The 20,543-nt window shown below is 45.7% G+C and overlaps 1 protein-coding gene across 8 annotated transcripts in view; it reads right to left on the bottom strand.

Moving 5' to 3' along the window:
* The window catches only part of GARNL3 (GTPase activating Rap/RanGAP domain like 3), a 115,396-nt gene that overhangs the window by 14,732 nt on the left and 80,121 nt on the right, over positions 1-20,543 (bottom strand). For all 8 annotated transcript variants that reach the window (XM_083721699.1, XM_083721703.1, XM_083721701.1 and 5 more), the window contains 11 exons: positions 20,434-20,540; positions 19,433-19,548; positions 17,760-17,864; positions 13,669-13,743; positions 13,170-13,281; positions 12,481-12,579; positions 11,583-11,696; positions 10,321-10,496; positions 8,964-9,122; positions 8,326-8,392; positions 94-201 (listed from right to left, as the gene is read on the bottom strand). In XM_083721699.1, coding sequence (XP_083577825.1) covers positions 94-201; positions 8,326-8,392; positions 8,964-9,122; positions 10,321-10,496; positions 11,583-11,696; positions 12,481-12,579; positions 13,170-13,281; positions 13,669-13,743; positions 17,760-17,864; positions 19,433-19,548; positions 20,434-20,540 — 1,238 coding nt within the window. The remainder of the gene's footprint in view (positions 1-93; positions 202-8,325; positions 8,393-8,963; positions 9,123-10,320; positions 10,497-11,582; positions 11,697-12,480; positions 12,580-13,169; positions 13,282-13,668; positions 13,744-17,759; positions 17,865-19,432; positions 19,549-20,433; positions 20,541-20,543) is intronic.

The raw sequence follows: 20,543 nt of genomic DNA, 5'->3' as shown, positions 1-20,543 counted from the left end.
TGCCTGCCCATAGAGGCTGTCCCTCCACATTACAATGGCTTCACACAGCAGCAGAGACTTATTGGAAAAGGGGAGGCAACTGGTTCTTCTTACCAATGGCATAAGGAACCTGGTTCCAGCTGAAGTGGAAGTCAGATGCTGATGGCTGGACCAAAGGCGAGCCCCCATTGAAGGGACACACTTTGCGGTAATAGCAGACATCTGTAACAAGAGACCCCTGTTAACTTCAAGCAAATAAAGAAACACCAAATGCAGAAAAACAAGGCAGCCAAGCAACGTCACTGGCCCTGCTCCTGCGACAACAGCCAGGAACACAGAAATTAGAAGGAGTGAAGCTTTCTCCTGTTGCAGCCTCACCATTTCACTGGGAAAGGCTTCAGCTACTCCATGCTCGAGCATCTGGTCGATGCCAAAGCCACAGGTAGTCACCAGTGGAGTTGGCAACCTTCAACATGGGAGAGAGGAGAGCTGTTTTCAAATACATAGAAGCAGTGCTTGTTTTTCCTAAAAAAATGTTTAGGGATATTCTCATTTTCCTACTCATATTGAAATACTGCCCCTCAATGAGGCCGAACTTAGATTCTCAAAATGTTTAGGGGTAGCGTACCCCTGTGTACTCCCAGAAAAAAAAGCACTGCATAGAAGACAGAAATGGCAGGAAAGCAGATTTTGGCTAAATGTGAGGAGAATCTTCCTAAAGATAACAGCTGTTTCACTGTGGAACAGTCTGCCCCAGGAGGTGGTATTTTAAGCAGAGGCTGGATGGCCCATCTGTCAGAGATGCTGCTGTTGCACCCTGCATTGCACAGCCTGTATCAAGCCAGGAGGCTCCCTTTCGACTCTACAGTTCTATGAAATGGAAGTTTAGCGCTTGCTTTCTCCTTGCTCTTCTGCTTTGTCCACATGTGTGAGGGTTTTTGCTCATCCAGGTTCCTAGCTTTGCTTTGCCAATAAGATATACTGACAAGAAACTGAGATTTTTGCTCAAGTCAGCTTCACCCAGAATCAGAGGACTGGCAAGTGGGGTGATGGCCAAAGTGGTCAGAAGGCAGAAACTTTTCCAGATTCCCCATCTTCCTGCCTTCAAGTCAAGCTGCATAGACTATTTTCACCACTACCACTATGTGTGGGCTCATTTGCCTATTCTAGTGGAAAAGGGAGGGCAAGACTTCGAGGTTGGCCATCTACTGAATTCTCCCGTCCACCCACTTGAGCTCCTCCTTGTTTTGGATAAGGCTAATGGAGAAGAGAAGGCTTAGCGGCTGCCCAGTGCATCAATCCAGACTCACTTTGGCTTCTGGCAGCTGTTTTGATGCACCTGTCAGCTGCCCACCCACCACCATGTGCTGCTTATGCAAAGAACATGTGCAACCAGCAGGAAAGCAAGTCTGTCTATCTCTTCTCTTACTTCTGCCCCTTTCCAAACAAACTGTTAACTGTTAACCTTATTCTATTAAAATTGTTTAACTGTTTTATTATCCTATCCTATATTGTATTCTATTAATTATATATCAATCATTGATGTGCAGTGGATATATATTGTGGGGCATGTGTGCAAGAGAAGAAACGCTTTTCATGCCTATGGGGGCAGTCCTATGGCAAGATGACCACCTGTCATGGATGCATTAGTTGAGATTCCTGCATTGCTTTGGGTTGGACTAGATGACCCTCAGGGTCCCTTTCAACTTTATGATTCTGTAATTCTATGAAATATGATGAGGATAGGGGCAGGGAGGATCCAACATGGCGGCGAAGGTAGTTTCCGAGTAATTTCGCTTACCCTTATCAGAGTTTTTAAGTGGTTTTAAGTGGTTTTTATCCTCCCTTGTTTTTATCCGTGAATTTTAATGATCTGCTGGCTGTGCTGGCTGTCTTTTAGTATTTTTTAGTATCCCGCTGCTTGTGTTATCTTTGTTTTTCTTTTTATCTGGGTTGCTCTGACGCCGGACTTGCCGCCATGGCTGCCGCCGCCTCCCTAACTGGGAGAGATAAGTGAAAGGTTCTCCTGGGCATAAATCCTCTGCCCTGTCGACCAGCTCTTTCCTTTAGCTTTTAGTTTATTGCATACTACGAAGTGAATTTTGCCCAACTGCTGGAACCGAGCTGTCTCGAAAATCCTAGGAACAAGGAAGAGGGGAAGGAAGAGGCTTGAACTAACTGCTTTACTGTGAGTAATTTTATGGCACCACTCTCCTGGAAGTGGTAGTATTCTTGTGAGGAAGACTAAAGGATTTAAGGAGCTCCCCAGCACAGTGCCCACGACGGTTCTCCTGCAAAATTGACTTATGGGTCATGGAAAACGTCCAAGAGACTCTGACGAGGCATTATCCTCTCCGAGGCCTAAGCAATTAAGAAAGGGTTCACCTAAAGGAGGGAGAGGCCCCGAGGAATGTACCTACTCAATAGCAACTCAAAATCGTTTCGATCCTCTAACTGCCCTTGAAACAACATCAGAAGATGAGGCCCCTGAGACGTTACAAATTGGAAACGCTAATGGTAACACAAATGGGGATGGTCCCTATCCGAAGGAGGAGTTGGTAGCCGAATCGGTCTGCACAGGATGCGAGCAACTCCATCTAATAATTAGAACTCTAAACTGTATATTGACGGCCTATCCTCTCAGCTGCATAGCCTTCAGCAAAAACTGGATGACCAGCCGGCACAGACAGCCCAAGATGGGGCAGTAGATGTTCCGTTGCGCCGACAGGAAGCTCCACCAAACACTGATTGTATGAAGAACTGCAAATACAATCTCAACCCCGCACTGAATCGCCAATCCCTGATTCTACATCCAAGGAAGATTTCCCTAACCTTCCGGGAAAGGGACCTAAGTTGGACAACGCTACATGGGTCTAAAGAGCACCTCAGATGGCTTCTAAAACTCGAGACATACAAATAGATCTTTGTGCTGTGCTTCCCTTAGTCCGCCAGAACAGATATCAGAGAATAATGCTGGCTTTCCGCTCTGCAAAAATCCCCTCTCTTCTTATTCAGCAAAAAGTGTTTTTGAATAGTCTTGGCATTTTTCCAACGAGAGTTTTCATGGACTCCATAATTAGACCCCTCCTATCGGAGAGATTAATCAAGGAGACGGTACAACCTTCCCATCCTGAACCACAAAAGAGGGCTGAGCTGTACACCTCATGTCGGGGCCAGACCCATAGTACCCCCACTCCTACAACTAAACACTATGATTGTGCCAGTAACTCTTTGACACCCCAGGAGGAAAGAGAGCTTATCGCCTCCTTTGGAGAGTTACCAGCGATGGAACAACAAGAAATTATAAATAGGCTGGACTCACTTAAACTTCAGCTCCTAAGTATCGCCTGCAACGGAGTTACTATGAATAATACCCACTCTAACTTAGCGGTGCCATGCCCCATGGAGGTGGAAACAACAATCCCCCAATATCCAGCATATAAGGTGCCATCGGCATTGGATGGGAAGGTCTCACTGCTGGAGGCAGACTCTTCTCCTCCCCTTCACACTGGTAACTCATCCCTGCTTTTAATAGACTTATCTGTTCCCTCTGAGATTAACCGATCAAAGAATGAATCTCAGGATAACACTCCCCTGGATAAATCGTCGCCCCTGCACCCCTCCATGCCGGACTTGGAATCAACGTACATTGAAGACCATCCATGACCTGAGACAGTAGTGGCCACTCCAACTCAGGCTTCTCCACCAAAAATCAAAAAATTACGTGAGGAAGACACTATAGTGTCGAGAGTCAACACAGAGTGGACTGAAGACCCAGCAGGACATATAAATCAAATGATCACAAGTGTTTCGGTTAGATCCCCAAAGAGGACGGCTCCAGCGGACTTGGCAGGAGCCTCTTCAGAGCCTAGTTGGGCCCGACAGCTAAAATCGCCAAATATTATCTCTACTCACCAGGATGCTAACTCTTTTCTGTCCCCCAAAAAGTCTGGCCCTTGCGACTTGATCGTGCCACAACCGACTCGCACCAAAGCAAAAGACCCACCACAACCGGCGCGCACCAGAGCAAAAGACTCACCACACCAGGACGTCAACCCTCAGCAAAGGAAAATAACGGACTTCTTTAAGGGAGCGTCCTTGCTGCATAAGAGCTTCCCACAAGAATTTAAATGACGGTTAGCTGGACAACCCAAAAAACCACCAATATCGATCCTCTGTTGGAACATCGCTGGCTGGCGTAGGAAAAAATGTGACCCAGAATTCCAGTCGTATATCAATTCGTTTCATATCATTCTATTGCAAGAAACTTGGGAGGAGGGTGAAATTGTTATAAACGGATTCGACCTTCTATCTCTTCCAGCTTGCCCCTCCCAGAAAGGAGGACGGCCGAAAGGTGGTCTAGTAATAGGTATCTCACTGAAGCTCCATTTCAAATTTTCATTAGTTTCGACTGCTCCCCCCTATGCTTTATCCGGGTTGATGTCGGGGGGGGGGGGAGTATCACTGCTAATCTCCAATGTCTACCTCCCGCCAGGGGGTTCGTCCCTTGAACTGCATGATAGATGGGAAATATTAGAAGATCATTTAGTATCATGCCAAGTTAAATATTCCAATAGCCAATCCTTAATTGGGGGTGACTTTAACGCACGCATAGCAGCAAATTGGGTCGATTTAACTAAAGCTAAATGGTGGTCTGCTCCATGCCTCGACAACTATGATTTGAGACACGCCGTGAGGAGAACCTCAAAAGACTCTAAAGTAAACGAGGCGGGAGTACTTCTTTACCAAATGGCTATTCGCTTAAACCTAGTACCCCTGAATGGTTGCTGCCCTCCCGATATACCGGGGGAGTATACCCACCTAGGCATAAAATCAAACAGTGTACTAGATTACCTTTTAGCCTCGAGTGATCTGATGCCGAAAGCTCTCTCTTTTAAGATTGACAATATTCAGTTCAGTGACCACCTTCCACTTGCTGCTATGTTTGACCTAGACTGGCATGGGGACGAGTACAGTCATCCAACTCAATTAGACACTAACACAGAAAACCCGGTAGAGGGCATTAATACGGCATTACGAGTGAAGGGTATAAAGTGGTCTGTAACGCAGGCTCAAAAATATTCTCAATTTTTTCAGCAGGAGATCGTACAAACCTATTCAGCCCTTGACATAACCTCATATGAACATGATCAAACTATTAATCTATTTGCCAATCTGTTGAATGACCTCACGTCATTCTTTACTGTCCCAACCCACCAGGTAAATCGGGCCCACTCCAAGACAGGTGCACTGTGGTTTAACCGTAATTGCAAAGAAGCCAAACAACATCTTTGTGCTATTTATAATGATTACAAATCCTCAGGGGCGACTATGCTTCCCAAGGAGTACTATCAGGCAAAATCAGCTTACAAATATGTGCAAAAAAAGGCCAAACAGGAATGGCAACTGAACCGCTGGCATGCACTTGTAGCTGCCTCAAATACCCGTAATTCCCGAAAATTCTGGCTGTTGGTTAACAGAAACTCTAAAAGTTACCCACTAACCGTTATTCCTGCCCCAGTTTGGGAAACATTTCTAAGGAACTATTTTGCCTTACCAGACCTTAATATTAATAAAATCGATGGATTCTATGAGCAGCTCCCTCTTTGGCCACCCACTGACCCGGAAGAAATCCACGGACTCATTTCCAATCTCAAAGTTGGAAAAGCCCCCGGTCCCGACCTAGTCCCGGCGGAAGCTATAAAACTTCATGCACACTGGTGGGCGAAAATCCTGGCCGTTACTTTTGATGCCGTAAACAACAGTGGGAAGGTTCCAAGAATATGGAAGGATGCGATTATTATTCCAATTCATAAAAAGGGCTCGACAGATGACCCGGGAAATTACAGGAATATCAGTTTATTGTCAATAATTGGGAAAATATATGCACGGTTCTTGTTAACTAAGCTTACTAAGTGGGCCGAAGAGAACAACCTGATTGGGCCTGAACAGGCTGGTTTTAGACCGAATCAGTCAGCGGTTGATCATGTCTTAGTTTTATACCACCTTGCCCGGAAATATTCCGCCCCAAATAGAGGCCAACTTTGTGCAGCCTTTATTGATTTAAAGGCCGCTTTTGACAGCATCCCCAGGGGATTACTTTGGGGAAAATTAGCACGATGGGGAATAGACAAAAGACTTTTGTGGCTAATAACTAAATTGCATGACGGATCAGCCGCAAGGGTGAGAATCACTCCGGCCGGCGACCTCTCAAATTCAGTAACCATCAATAGAGGTGTCCGTCAAGGATGTATCCTTGCTCCGACCCTTTTTAATCTATTTATAAGTGATATGAGGGCGCCTCTGATAGATTCTCAAGAAACGATCCATGCCCCCCGCCTTGCCCAATATCGTTGCCCCCTTCTACTCTACGCAGACGACGCAGTGATCCTATCTTTCTCAAGAGTAGGCCTTAGGAGGGCACTGAAAATTTTTGATGCTTACTGCAAATCAAATTTTCTTACAATTAATCATGCCAAGTCCAAAGTTCTAATTTTCACCAAGAGTCGAAAAACCTATAATTGGAGAATAGACGGAAAAGCCATTGACCAAGTCTTTAAATTTCAATACTTGGGAGTCCTTCTCCAACACAACATGGGCTGGAAGGTCCATCTGGCATATGTATTAAATAGAGCTAAAGCCCTTTCCTTTGCGCTACTGCGTTTTTTCTTTTCAGATGGGGCTTTCCATATTCCATCAGTGTTAAAAGTTTTCAAGGCAAAGGTGATTGCAACAATAGCATATGCAATTCCAACATGGGGGTCCTTTGTTAATCTAACCCAATTGGAGGTAATCCAAAACCAGCTGCTAAGAAGGTTGCTAAAATTACCCAGGTGTGTAGGCAATACTGCTATACGTCTCGAACTAAATGTTACATCTCTAGAAACCACATTATGGAAATGCATCCTCTGTTACTGGTTGGCATTATGGCATAAACTTCCAAATCTCCACTTGATACAGTGTCTCTGGAGAGACGACTTCCCTAGCCCTTGGGCAAAAATAATACATGGGAAACTTGTGTCCTTAGGACTATCTCCATCTAAACTACTAAAATTGGATTTAATTTCTGCCAAGAGAATTATAACTCACAAATTAGAGGAGATGGATTTACAATTTAATATTGCGACAGGTGGTGGCACCTGTTCGCCGATAAACCTTGGCTTAACACCACCAACAAAGCTTCCATCTTATTTAACTACCTTATCTGTGGTGATGCACAGGTATGCCTTTATAAAGGCTAGATTCAATGTTTTCCCATCAAATGTGTTGGGTAATAGACTCTCCAACGGACAGATCTCACTCCTCTGTGACTGTAAAAGTGGATCTACAGAATCGTTATATCATATAATCTTCTGTTGTCCTATACATTCGGCTTCACGGTCCAAGTTTTTGGCCCCATATTTATCGAGAATAGCTGACAGACCTCAGGAAGCCCAAATAATATACTTATTAAACGACGAAGACTCAAGTAGATCCCTTGCAGTCGCTAGATACCTGATTAATGTCTTATTTCATAAGAGGAGAAATGGATCACTGTATGACTCTGACAGCTTAGCCAAACTTAAGAACCATCAATAAGTGCCAGAACTAAGACGCATATCCCCCAAAATCTGAGGGATTTGAATTGAGGTTGACGTAGAGGGAGCTTATTGTGTATAGTTTACTAAACTGAAGTAAAATTGGTTTTATAGGGGTGTTTTAACTTGGAACTGTTTAAATTGTATTATTTATGGATAAATTTTGATGTATTGTTTTTAGATATGGGCCAATGGCCGTAATAAACCAATCAATCAATGATGAGGATGATGATTGGGCTATATTCAAGAACACAATCAAGGTACTCTTAGTAGAACTATTACTACTACTTTATAAATGACAGTAACATTAATAATATCACTTATAAAAATAAAATATGATAGTATCATTTATAAAGCACCGAACGTTTTCCAACTGTTTTATGTTTTGCATCAAAGATGAGAGAATCCCTGCCTGCAGGTTCACAATCCAACAGACATTATGCAAAAGGAAAAAAGGAATGGGAGGAAGGTAAGCAAATTCTTGAAGTTACATCATCTCAATAACATCCTCTGATTTCCACCAGGTAAGCCTCCCTGCTTTCAAGGGCACACACAAGCACATGCACGTAAACACCCCAAATACCTTTGCTTTCCTGACTGCCAGCAGAGGGTGTTTCTCTTCAGCTCTAGCAGTCCCTATTCTACCTTACTGCGTCTCCCGTGTGAAGCAAGTCTTTTACTTTTAGTGTCCGTTCTGCACTGATGCAAGACGGAACCATAGACAGACCCCAGACCGTCTCCCTGGACAGAGCGAGTGAGCAGTACTTACAGTTATAGCACAAGAGCAGGCCAGCTTCTCCATCTTCATACACATCAATAGCTGCAACAAAATTAACCTGCAATGATAACGGGCAAGGGTAGTGGGCAGGCTGGAGGCTGAGCTTCCTACGAACTCTTTGAAAACAATTCAGTGGTTTTGTATCAGGAGAAAAAGAAGAAGCGCCCCCCCCCATCACATTCCCACCAAACGTTTCTAAATTCTGGCACCTGCATCTAGTCTGTAATTTAATCTAATTGTTTTACATACACTTCTAATTCAAAGCCTAAGTGAACAACTGCAGAAGTGCTGCTTCTGTTATTATACATTTTGGTTTTCTGGCACAGGGGGCATGACCCAGCCCAAATTAAGCACGTTTAGAAATCCCAGTGATCTTGACGGTAAAAAAACCACAGGAAGCAACAGGACAAAAGTATTTCACTTTGACTGATTCATCACCTAGGATTGCATTTTTAATCAACTGAATCAGGTTGACAGTAGACATCAGGTGTAGTGCAGGAGATGGCCCTGATCCTGAGATCAACTGCATTTTTGCTTGGGCAGCCTTGGGGGTGGGGAGGCTGAGACCCTTTCGAAGGAAATGGGCGACAGCAGCTTCAGCAAATATTTGTGACACCCAATGAACTTACCCTGCTCGAGTCGACATGGTGCAATCTGTAGGATTCACCCGTGCTCTCATTGATCAAGTCAAACTGGTGCCGGTAGGCGACGCAAATCAGGTTGTCATTTTCCCCTGTGGGCCCATCCACCAATGTCATGACAACAGGGGGGTCAGACAAGCAGATCTCCTGCAATCCCCAAACAATGCTGCATTAGAGGTATTGTGTGTGTGCATGAACAGAGATGCAGGACACAAAATTCAGACTTCTTGAGGATCTCAGGTACAGAAAGGGGTAACCAATACAACAACAGAGATTACAGAACCTTCCACAATAAATCATTTGCATTTTTAACATTTTAGTAATAAAAAGGTAACTAAAGTTAGAAGAGCATGATAAAGGCTGATGTGCATGCACAGATCAGCCATGGAGGCTTTGCCCACAGACCTGCTATGAAGATCCATCAAGCTGGTAGGCCCTGGAAATGAGGCCTCTGTGCCCTATCAGTGTGGAACTGATGTGAAACTCCCTCTTGCTGGATGCGTGTCTGGTGCCCTCTCTGGTTAGGGTCAAATGAAGACTTGGCTATTCCAAGCTGCTCTGAACTGAAGGAGGTTTGTTGGTCTAGAACACAGGTTGCCAATGCAGCACCAATGGAGGCCAGTTTGCACATCCCATCAGGACCCTCTCTGGTGTCTGTGAGAGATCTTAGTAAATATTCCCTAAAAAATCTGCAATAGATGAAGGGCTGCTTGCTCTCCCTACTCAGTTCCTGTTTGCATTGGCTTGGCCTCTCCTACACTGAACACCCCCCTAAAACCTGAGCTGAGGTGTAAAAAACTTCTCTCTCTGTGAGTGAGCATGGTGGTGGCTGATGTAGGTGCCTTTTCCCATTGATGGGATGGCTGAATAGTGTGTTTGTGTGTGTGTGCCTGCACCATTTTATGGTCCTCCTTTTCTGCATTTTTTGTAAAGATATGGAAGCCCTTATGCAACCCGTTTAGTGACTGGCACCCAAAGAACTTTCTCAGCATTCCAAATGCATCCATTGGCTCAGAAAAGGCTTGGTGACATCTTCCTCCCACTGGCCTATAATATTAAACTGTCGCTGCTTTTATGGCAAGGGTGGGGAAATCTGTGGCCCTCCAGGTGCTGATGGACTGGCCAGTGTGCTCAGGGAGTTGGAAGTCCCAATAACACTGGGAAGGCCAAAGTTTCCCCTCTTGATCGTGGGCCCCATGACCTCTCTGACGGATTTTTAAAGATCAGGAAGACTGGATCAGCTCCTAGGCTTAAAGGGGCAGCTTACAGTTTTCTGCCAGGCACCCAAGGAGGAGGAGGCATGTGTGGACGGTGGTAGTTTGCCGGTGCTTTACCTCAAACCTACCCGGATGTACTGGAATTCTTCAACTGGGGACTCTGACTGAGGCGACAACGAGAGACCACTGTTCAGACCCTCCCACTGCTTGAACTTCCTGGTGATGAGAAGCAGCTTGTTCCGGATGGATGCGACGATCCGCAGCTCGTTGCTGTGGTGGGTGTTGATGGCATACAGATGGCAGCCTGGGCAACAAAGGTTCAGTTGAGTGTGTGTGTGTGTGTGTGTGTGTCAAGAACAGCTCTGAGTAATGTCCCAAAGGAAAGCCTGGCTAAGAGGGATGGGAGAGGAGAGCTGAAAACTGACCACAGCGGATCAGGCTTTGGGTCACAGGAGAAATGTTTTAGCACCACCACATCTAGCTATTTCTTGCAAAGGGACAGAAGGCATCACTGCCCAGCTGCATTGACGTAGGAACCTGCCTTATACTGAGTCAGACTATTGGACAATTTAGACAAGCACTGTCTTTGCTGACTGGCAAGCTGTGGTCCAGGATTTCAGAAAAGGGCTTCTCCCAGAACAAACTCTGCACCACTGACCTATGACCCTTCCCCAGAGACTCAGTGCTATGCTGTGGTCCGTGTGGGACTTGAGCTTGACTAGAGACTGAGGAGGGAGAATAAACTCAGTTTGTAGTTTCCACTCATTCACCTACCCAAAACTATTGGCTTAAACTGTGCTGCTGTCCCCTGACACCTGAAATCAGCCTGCTTTAATGCAGGGGTGTTCTTACAGGAAAACTCTGTAATGGAAGGACAGGCACCTAGGTGAATGATAACAGCACATACTCCGCCTACAGACAACACATTCCCAGGTTCAGACCCCCAGATTCCCCATATAAATAGGACGTCAAGGATGGGGAAGCCACCAACACTAGAAAGCTCCCAACAATAGTAGGCCAGATGACTCCAAGATAAGATAAGGCACAACCTTAAAGCATCGTTCAGCTGGTTGGTTGGTTGGATGGATGGCTGGGACCCACTGCCTGATCTCAGCACTACCGTCATACTCTCCCCAGGCCACAACCCTCTCCAGCGCTGCTTCATACCCTCAATGAATGTTTTTATCAGGTCGGAATGTGTCCCTGAACTCAAACTCCTCGGCTGCGTGGAGAATAGTATGGGGGGGGGGTGTGCGTGCATGAAGAAACTTGCCTACTGTGCAAAGGCAAAGTGCATATTTGTTGCCCCATCTCCTTTTGCCCAGGAGGTTACCCGAAGGGAAGGCAGCCCCTAGGGTGAAAAAGCTCCCCCACCCACTGCCATAAGCACCTTTTGTTTTCTCCAGTTTGTTTTCTCGGCAGTCACACTTGCTTCTGGCTTGCTTGGATTCCATGCCTTTCCGTACGGCACTCAGCCGGAAGACCAGGAGGCGAGCGTCCTTCCCTGTCAGGTGGGAGACACACAAATAGACATGTTACAGGCACAAATGTTTCTTTAAAACACACACACATAGTAATCTGTTATGTGGTGTAGGGAATATCTCCTGCTAGTCAACATCAAGATAGCTGGGGCAGATCCTGCAAGAGAGATCTACCCACAATGACTGGCCACACTGGATATATGGAACTTCCAAGTTCAGAAGCAGTCTAATGCTGAACACCTGATGCTAGGGGATAAAAATAAATTAGACAAAACACTTGCATATTTTAGGTTGTTCTATCCTTGTTTTTAACATTGTTTTTTTAGCTTAATTTTTTGGGAGGAACACACACACACACACACACACACACACACACAAACTGAAGGCTGGTATGCAGAATGCACCCACAGGGTGAAGATGGAAGAGCCAGCCCTCTTGAGTAATGAAAGGTAGGAGACAGCTAAAAGGAGGGAGGCTGTGGGTTGTTTCTGAAGTGTCATGCACCAAAGGCAGTCATGGTTTGTTTTGTTGTCTACTGCAGGCCACAGTCCCAGGCAATCCAGGACATTCCATTGAGCTGTCTTTCTTCAACAAATCCCAGCATCCAGGGATTGGACACAAGATGTAGTTTTGCATTCAAAGGGCTTACAGAAGGTTAAAACAGTAGATACAATATCATACAAAATAAATGCAGGATCCTGGAAGATCCAGCTTAAGCTCAAATACCTCCAGCCAGGCAGTTATGCTTCTATCACAAGCTTGCCCAGGGAAATGACATTTCTTACCAGACAGGCTTACATGCTTTACCTTTGTCCGCTCTAGAAATGAGAAGGTCCAGAGTTTCCAATACATGCATCTGTTTGATCTGTAAAGTTTTATCAAACACTGGGATGGGAGGCTGCCCATCTGGAAGGAAAAATTCAAGAGACTCTGTGTCAAGGCTCAGATCAAAACATCAAGGGGAAATCCATATATATTGGCTGGTTACAATAATATTCAGATTTCAAAGGCCTTTCTAAATAGCACCATTGTATGTGCCATCTAAAAGGAGGCAGAGATTATTCCTGCTAAACCTCTACTGGCAGGCTGCTCCACAGGGCAGGGCCTGCCAAACCTAAAGGCTCAATGTTCAGCAAGGGCAAACCGAATGTCAGGGGCATGGAGAACTCATTAGAAGATCTTAGTGATGGAGGTGGAGCATAAGGGATCAGACGGTCATTAATACTTTGGGCCAAAGTGATTTAGGGCTCTGTGAATTAACCCAAGTACCTAGAACCTGGCTTGGTGGCAAATTGACAATCAGTGCAACCCTCTCAGCAGAGTGGTAACATATAACCAGCAGCCTGCTCCTGTGAGGATTCTGGCCTCACTAGCAGCTTTCAGGCCAGATATGAAGGAAGCCCCACATAAGCTACATTACAGAAATCAATTGGGAGTAGGGGAATGTAAGGCAACCAGGTCAGCACACGCTAACAATCACAGGGTCATCCACCAACCATCTAAGAGGAGGACACCAACATCTGTAGAGACGAGCAGTGACTGGCCCCAGGAATCTGCGCAGAAAACATCATGAGGGAAATTGCTGCAGAAGCACTGGGACTCCCAGGGCTGTGGAACAAGAGAACCGTGAACTGGTGAGCATAACAGGGAAGGGTGCTAAGCACTAGAGTCACAACATACTGATCTACAGAGGTGAGTTCAAGAGGTTGCTTTGCATCCCTTGGGGAAGCAGAAATCCCTTAGTTAAGCTGAGGATAAAAAACGCCAAGGCTGGGTGTACCCCATGCTAAGAATAATAAAAGTGAAAATAAAATGTAACTTATGTGACCTGTCTAAATCATGCATATTTACATATTTTAAAAAGCTCTATTCTACACTGTGGTTTGCTTCTAAGCACAAACCTATTATCCACAGCAATCAGAAACCATTTCAGGCTCTTGAGCTAACTCACCTCCTATCCTCCCCTGAAGATTTACCTGTTAACCATTCACTCACCTCCTTTTTACAGAGGCTCGTGGAAGCCAGAATAGCTGGGGCATCACCTCTCACAATGGTTTTGAGTTTGAGTGCCTTAAAAAAGAAGACACACGAGACAGACAGAGAGAGAGAGAGAGAGAGAGAGAGAGAGAGAGAGAGAGAGAGAGAAAATGAACATATAAATCTGCCTTATATGGAGTCGGTCTTGACTGGCAGTAGTTCTCATGGGTCTCAGGTGATTCCCGGTCTCTACTGCCTCTCTACTGCAGATCCCATTAACTAGAATGCCAGAGACTTATTTTGCCTTCACCAAGTGAGCAATGACCCCTTCCTTTATAAAGTTTGTGGTGGTGAGAGGGCGTGAGACTGTAAAGACTGATTTACTTACATGCCGGCCTCCATATGGAGTGCCTGTTTCACATGTGTTATCTGCATGGTACACTCTTCCACTGCACAAGGATGGCCATAAGGAACATCTAGGCTGGTTCCCCGCCCCCACAGGTGTATTCAACAGCATGTCAATTACGTAATGATAACACATTAATCACGGGTTTATACTGGACCATCCACACGGCATTCTGCTTTATTGGCTGTAGCGCAATGCTTCCCAAATGTTACCACATTATTGCTATCTAGAGGGGCTCTCCTGCCCTATGGCACAATGAAAGGAGGGCAAAAAATAAACCAAAATATTTGTGGTATTAAAAGTTGTATGATTTCAGCAGAAAGTTATAGGACATGCACTGACTGGAAACAAAGCAGTATGTCCCCCCTTCCCAATCAATACTCTGATATTGATCAGAGTCTTTGATCAAAGCAGACTGGGCCTGACAATTTACCTGTTTCCGTGGTGTGTTGGGGACATCTCCATTTTTGGATGTTTTGTTTTGATGCCCTCTACAAGTATGAAGGCAACAACTCTCCCTCTCTGCATATCCCTAGTTTCTGGTATTCAAAGACAGCCTGCCTCTGACCACACATGCTCAATCTTGCCATCATGGCTAACAGCCATCATCAAAATCATCCACAATTTGCTTAAAGCTATCAAAGCCAGTGGCCACCAGCACACCTCGTGGAGGCAAATCCCATGAATTAATTATACTTATTGTGACAAATACATCTCATGCTGTCCTGGGCACAAAGTCCCACCAGACCACCATGGCAACCATCTCAGCATGTAAAAGGTACAGCGGTTCTGGGAAGAACACAATGATACACTTCACGAAATGACATATTTGGCAAATCTGCTAAGAGGGTACTTGACTGCTCCACAAGAAACACTATAATCTTGCTTATCAAAGTCAGGGCCTCATTATCTGTTGAAGGGCCACTCCTGATACTGTGAACTTGCAAGCTGCTTCCTTTCACGCTGTAAAGAGGGCTACCAAACTGCAGCCACAAAGGGCTACCCAAATCCAGATCTTTTTTTGACCCACTTTCTATTTGATCCCCAGACACTGTGTTTTCTCCTTCCCTCTGCAAAGGAGAAGCCAGTGAGCTCTCAGAGCCTGCTAATTCCTTCCTGTTTCAACCTGGTTTTCTTTACAACTGATCCCCTGTTAATTGCCCTTGCTTGCAATTTGGACTTGATGCTGCTGCCTTTGTTGAACAGGATTTTGCTCTCATTTCTATTGGTACGCCTGACGTAATATTCTCCCTCTCTCGAACATTTGGTGTGCTAATTTGTTGGTGTTTTTTTTTTCAAGGGTGAGAGGAAATCAATTTGGCGTTGACAGAATGTGTTGCACGTTTTTCAGGGTTTTCTTCAAAGCTGTGAAAATAAAGATGCATAGCACCACAGAGGGCTGATGCAAATATAATTGCAGTCAAGAGCCCGGGAGCAGGTCTGGTGTCATATTAACACAAGAGACCTGCTGGATTAGGCCAATTGCCCCTCTAGTCCAGTATCCTGTTCTCATACTGGGCAATGAGATCCGCCCCCCAGGAAGCCCACAAGCACAACCTGAGTGCAAGAACACAACCCTCCCGCTGTTTCCTGCAACAGATGTTCAGAAGCATCACCACCTCTGTTGATGGAGAACAGCACCCAGCACCCATGGACAGCTGCAGGGGATCTAGTACCCTGACAGGACCCAAAGGTACTCAACACCTGCCTTGGACCCACCGTGCCAGGCAGTTGAAAACCACCACATAAAGCCCCCCCCCAGGTGTTCTGGAGTGATGCTCTTTCAGGAAAACCTCCAACCTGGGGATGAAGGGCACTAATGTGAACTTTGCTAAAGACCCCCTCAAACCTAAAGCCAGTTTTGATTATTATGAACATAAGAAGAGCCTGCTGGATTAGGCCAGTGGTCCACTACACTAGCATCCTGTTCTCACACTGCCCAACCAGATGCCTTTGCAAAGGAGCTCTGATGTGCAACTGCAGAGCAACTGTGGAGGCAGAACATAGCCATCAAGGATAGCAGCCATTCGTAGCCTTGCCTTCCATGAATCGGGTCTAATCCCCTTTCAATGTCTCCAATTTAGTGTAAACTCCTCTCATCTCCAGAAGTATCATGTTATCATTTGCTGCTCTCCCAGGCCATTTAAGATCTGGTGACATAGCTGGCTGGCTTTTTTTCTTTTCTTTCTCTGTATCTAATGGCTGTTTAAGTTCTGTGCTGCACATGGTATTTTACTGTTCTGGCTTTGTACCTGCCCCCAGAGCTTATTGTCTTTTCATTGTAGCAGTTTTATTGTTCTGTTCTATCCCCTTTTATTTGTACAGTGTCTAGAGAATTTATTTTGTAAAGTGTCTTGTAAACACACAAAGAAACAACACATTTCAAAAGCAGCTTTTGCTGTGGCATCAGTTTTTAGAGGGGGAATCTCCCCCCTGCAGGGCACGCCTATATTTACCAACTGCTCCGGACTGGGGTCTTTCAAGGGATATCCCATTAAATTAATGGCATCAAGTATGTTGATTTCAATGTCTCTTCTTTGAGTATGATCAACAAAAGCTCTCAATCACCCTGAAGAATAATCCTGACAAGGGTCCCATTCTGTTTCCTACAGCTTATTGAGAGTTGGCAACTTATTCAGGGCTGTGGGGTGCTTTTGAAAGTTGTTATTTGCTTATTTACTACAGGAGAACCTCAGGCGCAGGAGCTAAATGCAGCCCTCTGGGCTTCTCTATCTCTCCCTTGTAACTCTCCCCAGGCTACATACTTCATCGGCCTTCCTTCATGCCTAGCATGCTTTCCCCTAGTTATAAAGTGTCACTGAATTCCGGTAAGTATGTCTCTTACTTGTCAGGATGGAAGATGCAACGGGGTGTGTGGAGAAGCTATAGAACTGTGCAAAGGTAAAGGTTACAGTGGTTATTCCACCCATTTTAGCCTCTGGCTCCGCCCACCACTGCCATGTGGTACTTGGAAGGTTGTTCAGAAGGGAATGTGGCACTCAGGCTGAAAAACCACTCCTGGTTTATTATACTTAGGTGCTGCCAAAATAAATTCTATTTTAAAATAACATTCCCCCAAAACCCAAAGGCATTCCTGTTAGGAATGGTTTGGACGGAGGTACCCAGGTGTCAGAAAAATCTATTTATGTATGCGACAACAGCAGCGTGGATTTTGATAGTCCCAAAATGGACTGAGTATAACATATCTAAAAAGGATATAAAAAGGGGGAGAAATTGAACTAAATGGATACACAAGAATATGCAGGAGTTGTGGCTAAATTAAAGGAGTCTTGGAAGGGGAAGGAGGAAATTCACTGATTGTATTGGTATAATGAAAGATTTTAATGTGGAAATGTATATTTGAAAATCTTTTAATAAAAAATATTTTTTTAAAAATACAAAATAAATTGTATACACAGAGAAAGAAATGAACAGAAAGAGAGAAAGGTAGGGAGGCTGTGTCCACACACCATACATTTGAAGCACATTTCTCCCCCCCCCCAAAGAATCCTGGGAACTGTAGTTCGCTAAGGGTGTTGGTAACTGTAACTCTATGAAGCAGTGTGTGTTGTGTTCACAGCGTGGATGTGTGAGAGTCAGAGGCAGTTCACTGGTGCATATTGCACTGCCCAGCCTGTTTAGCTGATCAAAGACCTCAAGTGGCCACAGTGAAACACAAATCCCAAATACTCAGTAAGCACACCTGGCCAAGACGGACAAATTCAGCTTGTCGGGCCTCCTCTTTCTTCCGGGCTGATTTTGGGGACTCAGGTAAGACATCACTGAAGGATCTCCTGTTCAGCATGTTCTAAACGAAAGCAAAACAACAACAACAGAGTTTTACTGAATTGTCTGTCATCATGGGGGGCGTTTTTTAATTTAATTCTGTGCAACATGATAGTTTTACATTTGGAAGGGCTTTCTTGACATAGGGAGGTGTTCAGACATGAATCTCTCACTTGTGTTCCAAAGCCGTACAGTCTGAGGAAGCCTATACTGTCTTCCGACAGTGTGGCCCAAGGAAGACTGCACCACATGAGTTTTTTGAACATTAAGAACACCAGGAGATGTTATATATTTTTGTCTATCCACTTGCTCTGACTGGCAGCTGCTTTCCAGGGTTTCTGGCATAGAGTCTTTCCTATTACTTGCTACGTGATCCTTTTAAGGCAAGATACTGGGGACTGAACCCAGGACCTTCTTCATGCAGACAATAAGCTCCACTGCTAGCTCCTTCCCTGCCATCTCCTAGTAGGCCTAAAACTCTGGAGAGCTGCTGCCAATCAGTGTTGACAATACATAACCAGATAGACCAATGGGCCTGACTCATTTTAAGGCAGCTTCTTATGTCCCTTCCAGAGCCGTCTTTTCCATAGGGCTTAGTGGTGCGTTGCACCAGGGCACCGGCCTCTCAGGGGCGCCCCAGCAAGTGGGGGAGCTGTGCAGCTTTGCCGGCGGCCACCCCTTTCCCTGCATGCCCACCAGCTGTGCCCTGACAACCATAAGGCTGGCAGGCACACAGCTTCCCTCCCAAGCCTCTGCGGGGATCCCTCTCCTCCTGAGGAGGCTTGGAAGGGAAGCTGCGCTCTCCTGTCAGGAGTTCAGCCTACACTTGAGTAGGACTCTGGCAGAGACACATGCCCAACTGACGTGTTCCCTCCCTCCTGGTCGATCGTTCGGGAGCTTCATAAGCTTTCTTCAGCCCAAACATCACAGCAACTGATGCCAACAGCCACCGCCACACTAAGGGATCTGCAGAGTTTGCGCAGTTGTGTAACAGACAGCAGCAACTGTGAAAACTCCAGGAGGGATGGAACATGCCAGTCAGGCATGTGTCTCTGCCAGGGTCCTACTCGAGTGTAGGCTGAGCTCCTGACATCTCCTTCCACGTCACTCCCAAGCCTCTGCGAGGATCGCTCTCCCGCAGTGGCATGGGGGAGAATTGCACCCCCCCCCCATGGCTGGCAGTGCACAGCTACGGCCACCCCAACACTATCCATGGTAATTTGGGGGTGCTGGGCGGATATTTGCACCCACATCTGCTAAAGACGGCCCTGGTCCCTTCGTCCAATATCAGTACAAGCTCTTCTTATGCACACCACAGAGAAAAAACCTCAAGTGAAATTCCTATGCAAGTTATGAATTTCAACCATGAATTTAAATGCTGGCTCCCAAAGTTTTCTCGTATGCTAGCATGACCAAAATAAAGAAATCATGATAGGTCTATGCTCTTGAAAGCATGGGGAGAGAGGGAGCGGGCACCGCATAGATCCCAGTCCCAGGCATAAAAAGAAGAAAGGCCGAGGCATTGGATAAGGCCCCTGCATCTTTCACAAGAATCTTTTTTTGAGGTTCCACAGAAGAGGCGGAGCTTACCTTGTGCATGTCAGGCATGAGGTCCTGGTATAAAGAGCGGATCAGCATGTCCAAAGTACGCTGCCGCTTCTGAGCAAATGTCGGAGTTTCCAAGGTGGCTTTCTCCCCATTGATTACTGTAAGGCAACGGAAAGAGAAAGAAGACATGTCACATACCATGCAGACCATGTTATGTACTATGACACAGAGGCTGGGCTCCTATATGTATTGCACTTAGAACATTTTGGGCATTTTGTAACTACAATCATACCTTGGGTTACAGCCGCTTCAGGTTGCGTTTTTTCGGGTTGTGGACCGCCGAAACCCAGAAGTACCAGAACGGGTTACTTCCGGGTTTTGGTGGTCGAGCATGCACAGAAGTGCTAAATCGCGCTTTGCGCATAAGCGCCGAATCGCAACTGGTGCATGTGCAGACGTGGGTTGCGAACGCTGGGGGTTGCGAACGGGCATCCCGCACGGATCATGTTCGCAACGCGAGCGTCCACTGTATTAAAGATTATTGTTGGGTTGTTGTTGTTTTTTTAAAAAAAAATGGTCTTATGAAAAGTGATATTCAGTTTGGCCCTGATAATTATGCTCCACTGTGTCAAAGGGGGTTTATTCTAGCACATTTGCAAAGCTAAGCAAAGTCCTTTCAAACTGGATAGGGAACTGAGCTTTGGGATTCCTGCACTGCCGGGGGTTGGACTAGATGACCTGCGGGGTCCTTCCAACTCTACAATTCCATGATTCTACGTGGGAAGGGCTGCAGCTCAGCAGTGCAGTGCAGTGCAGTGCAAAGGGTACCAGGTTCAATCCCTGGCATCTCCAGGGAGAGCTGGGAAAGATTCCCTGCCCGAAACCGCAGGGAGCCACTGCAAGTCAGAGTAGGCACTACTGAGATAGATGTGGTCTGATGTGGTGTAAGGCAGCTTCCTATGTTCCTAAATGTGTCCAGGATGGCAGTCTAAATGCCTTAATACAAGGACCTCTTTGATCTGAAAATGGCGTCTCCAGCTTACATTTCACCAGCAAGAAGTCCCTGAATTCTTGGTGGTCCGTAAACACTGGTGGGGATGGAAGAGGAGGCCCAAAGAGAGGTACGCTTTCTTCCGAAAAGATTTTCAGCCTA

The sequence above is a fragment of the Podarcis gaigeae genome (assembly GCF_964106915.1).
Source record: "Podarcis gaigeae genome assembly, chromosome: Z".
Lineage (NCBI taxonomy): Eukaryota > Metazoa > Chordata > Lepidosauria > Squamata > Lacertidae > Podarcis > Podarcis gaigeae.
The sequence above is the reverse complement of the archived record's forward strand: the minus strand, read 5'-3'. Positions and strand labels throughout refer to the sequence as shown.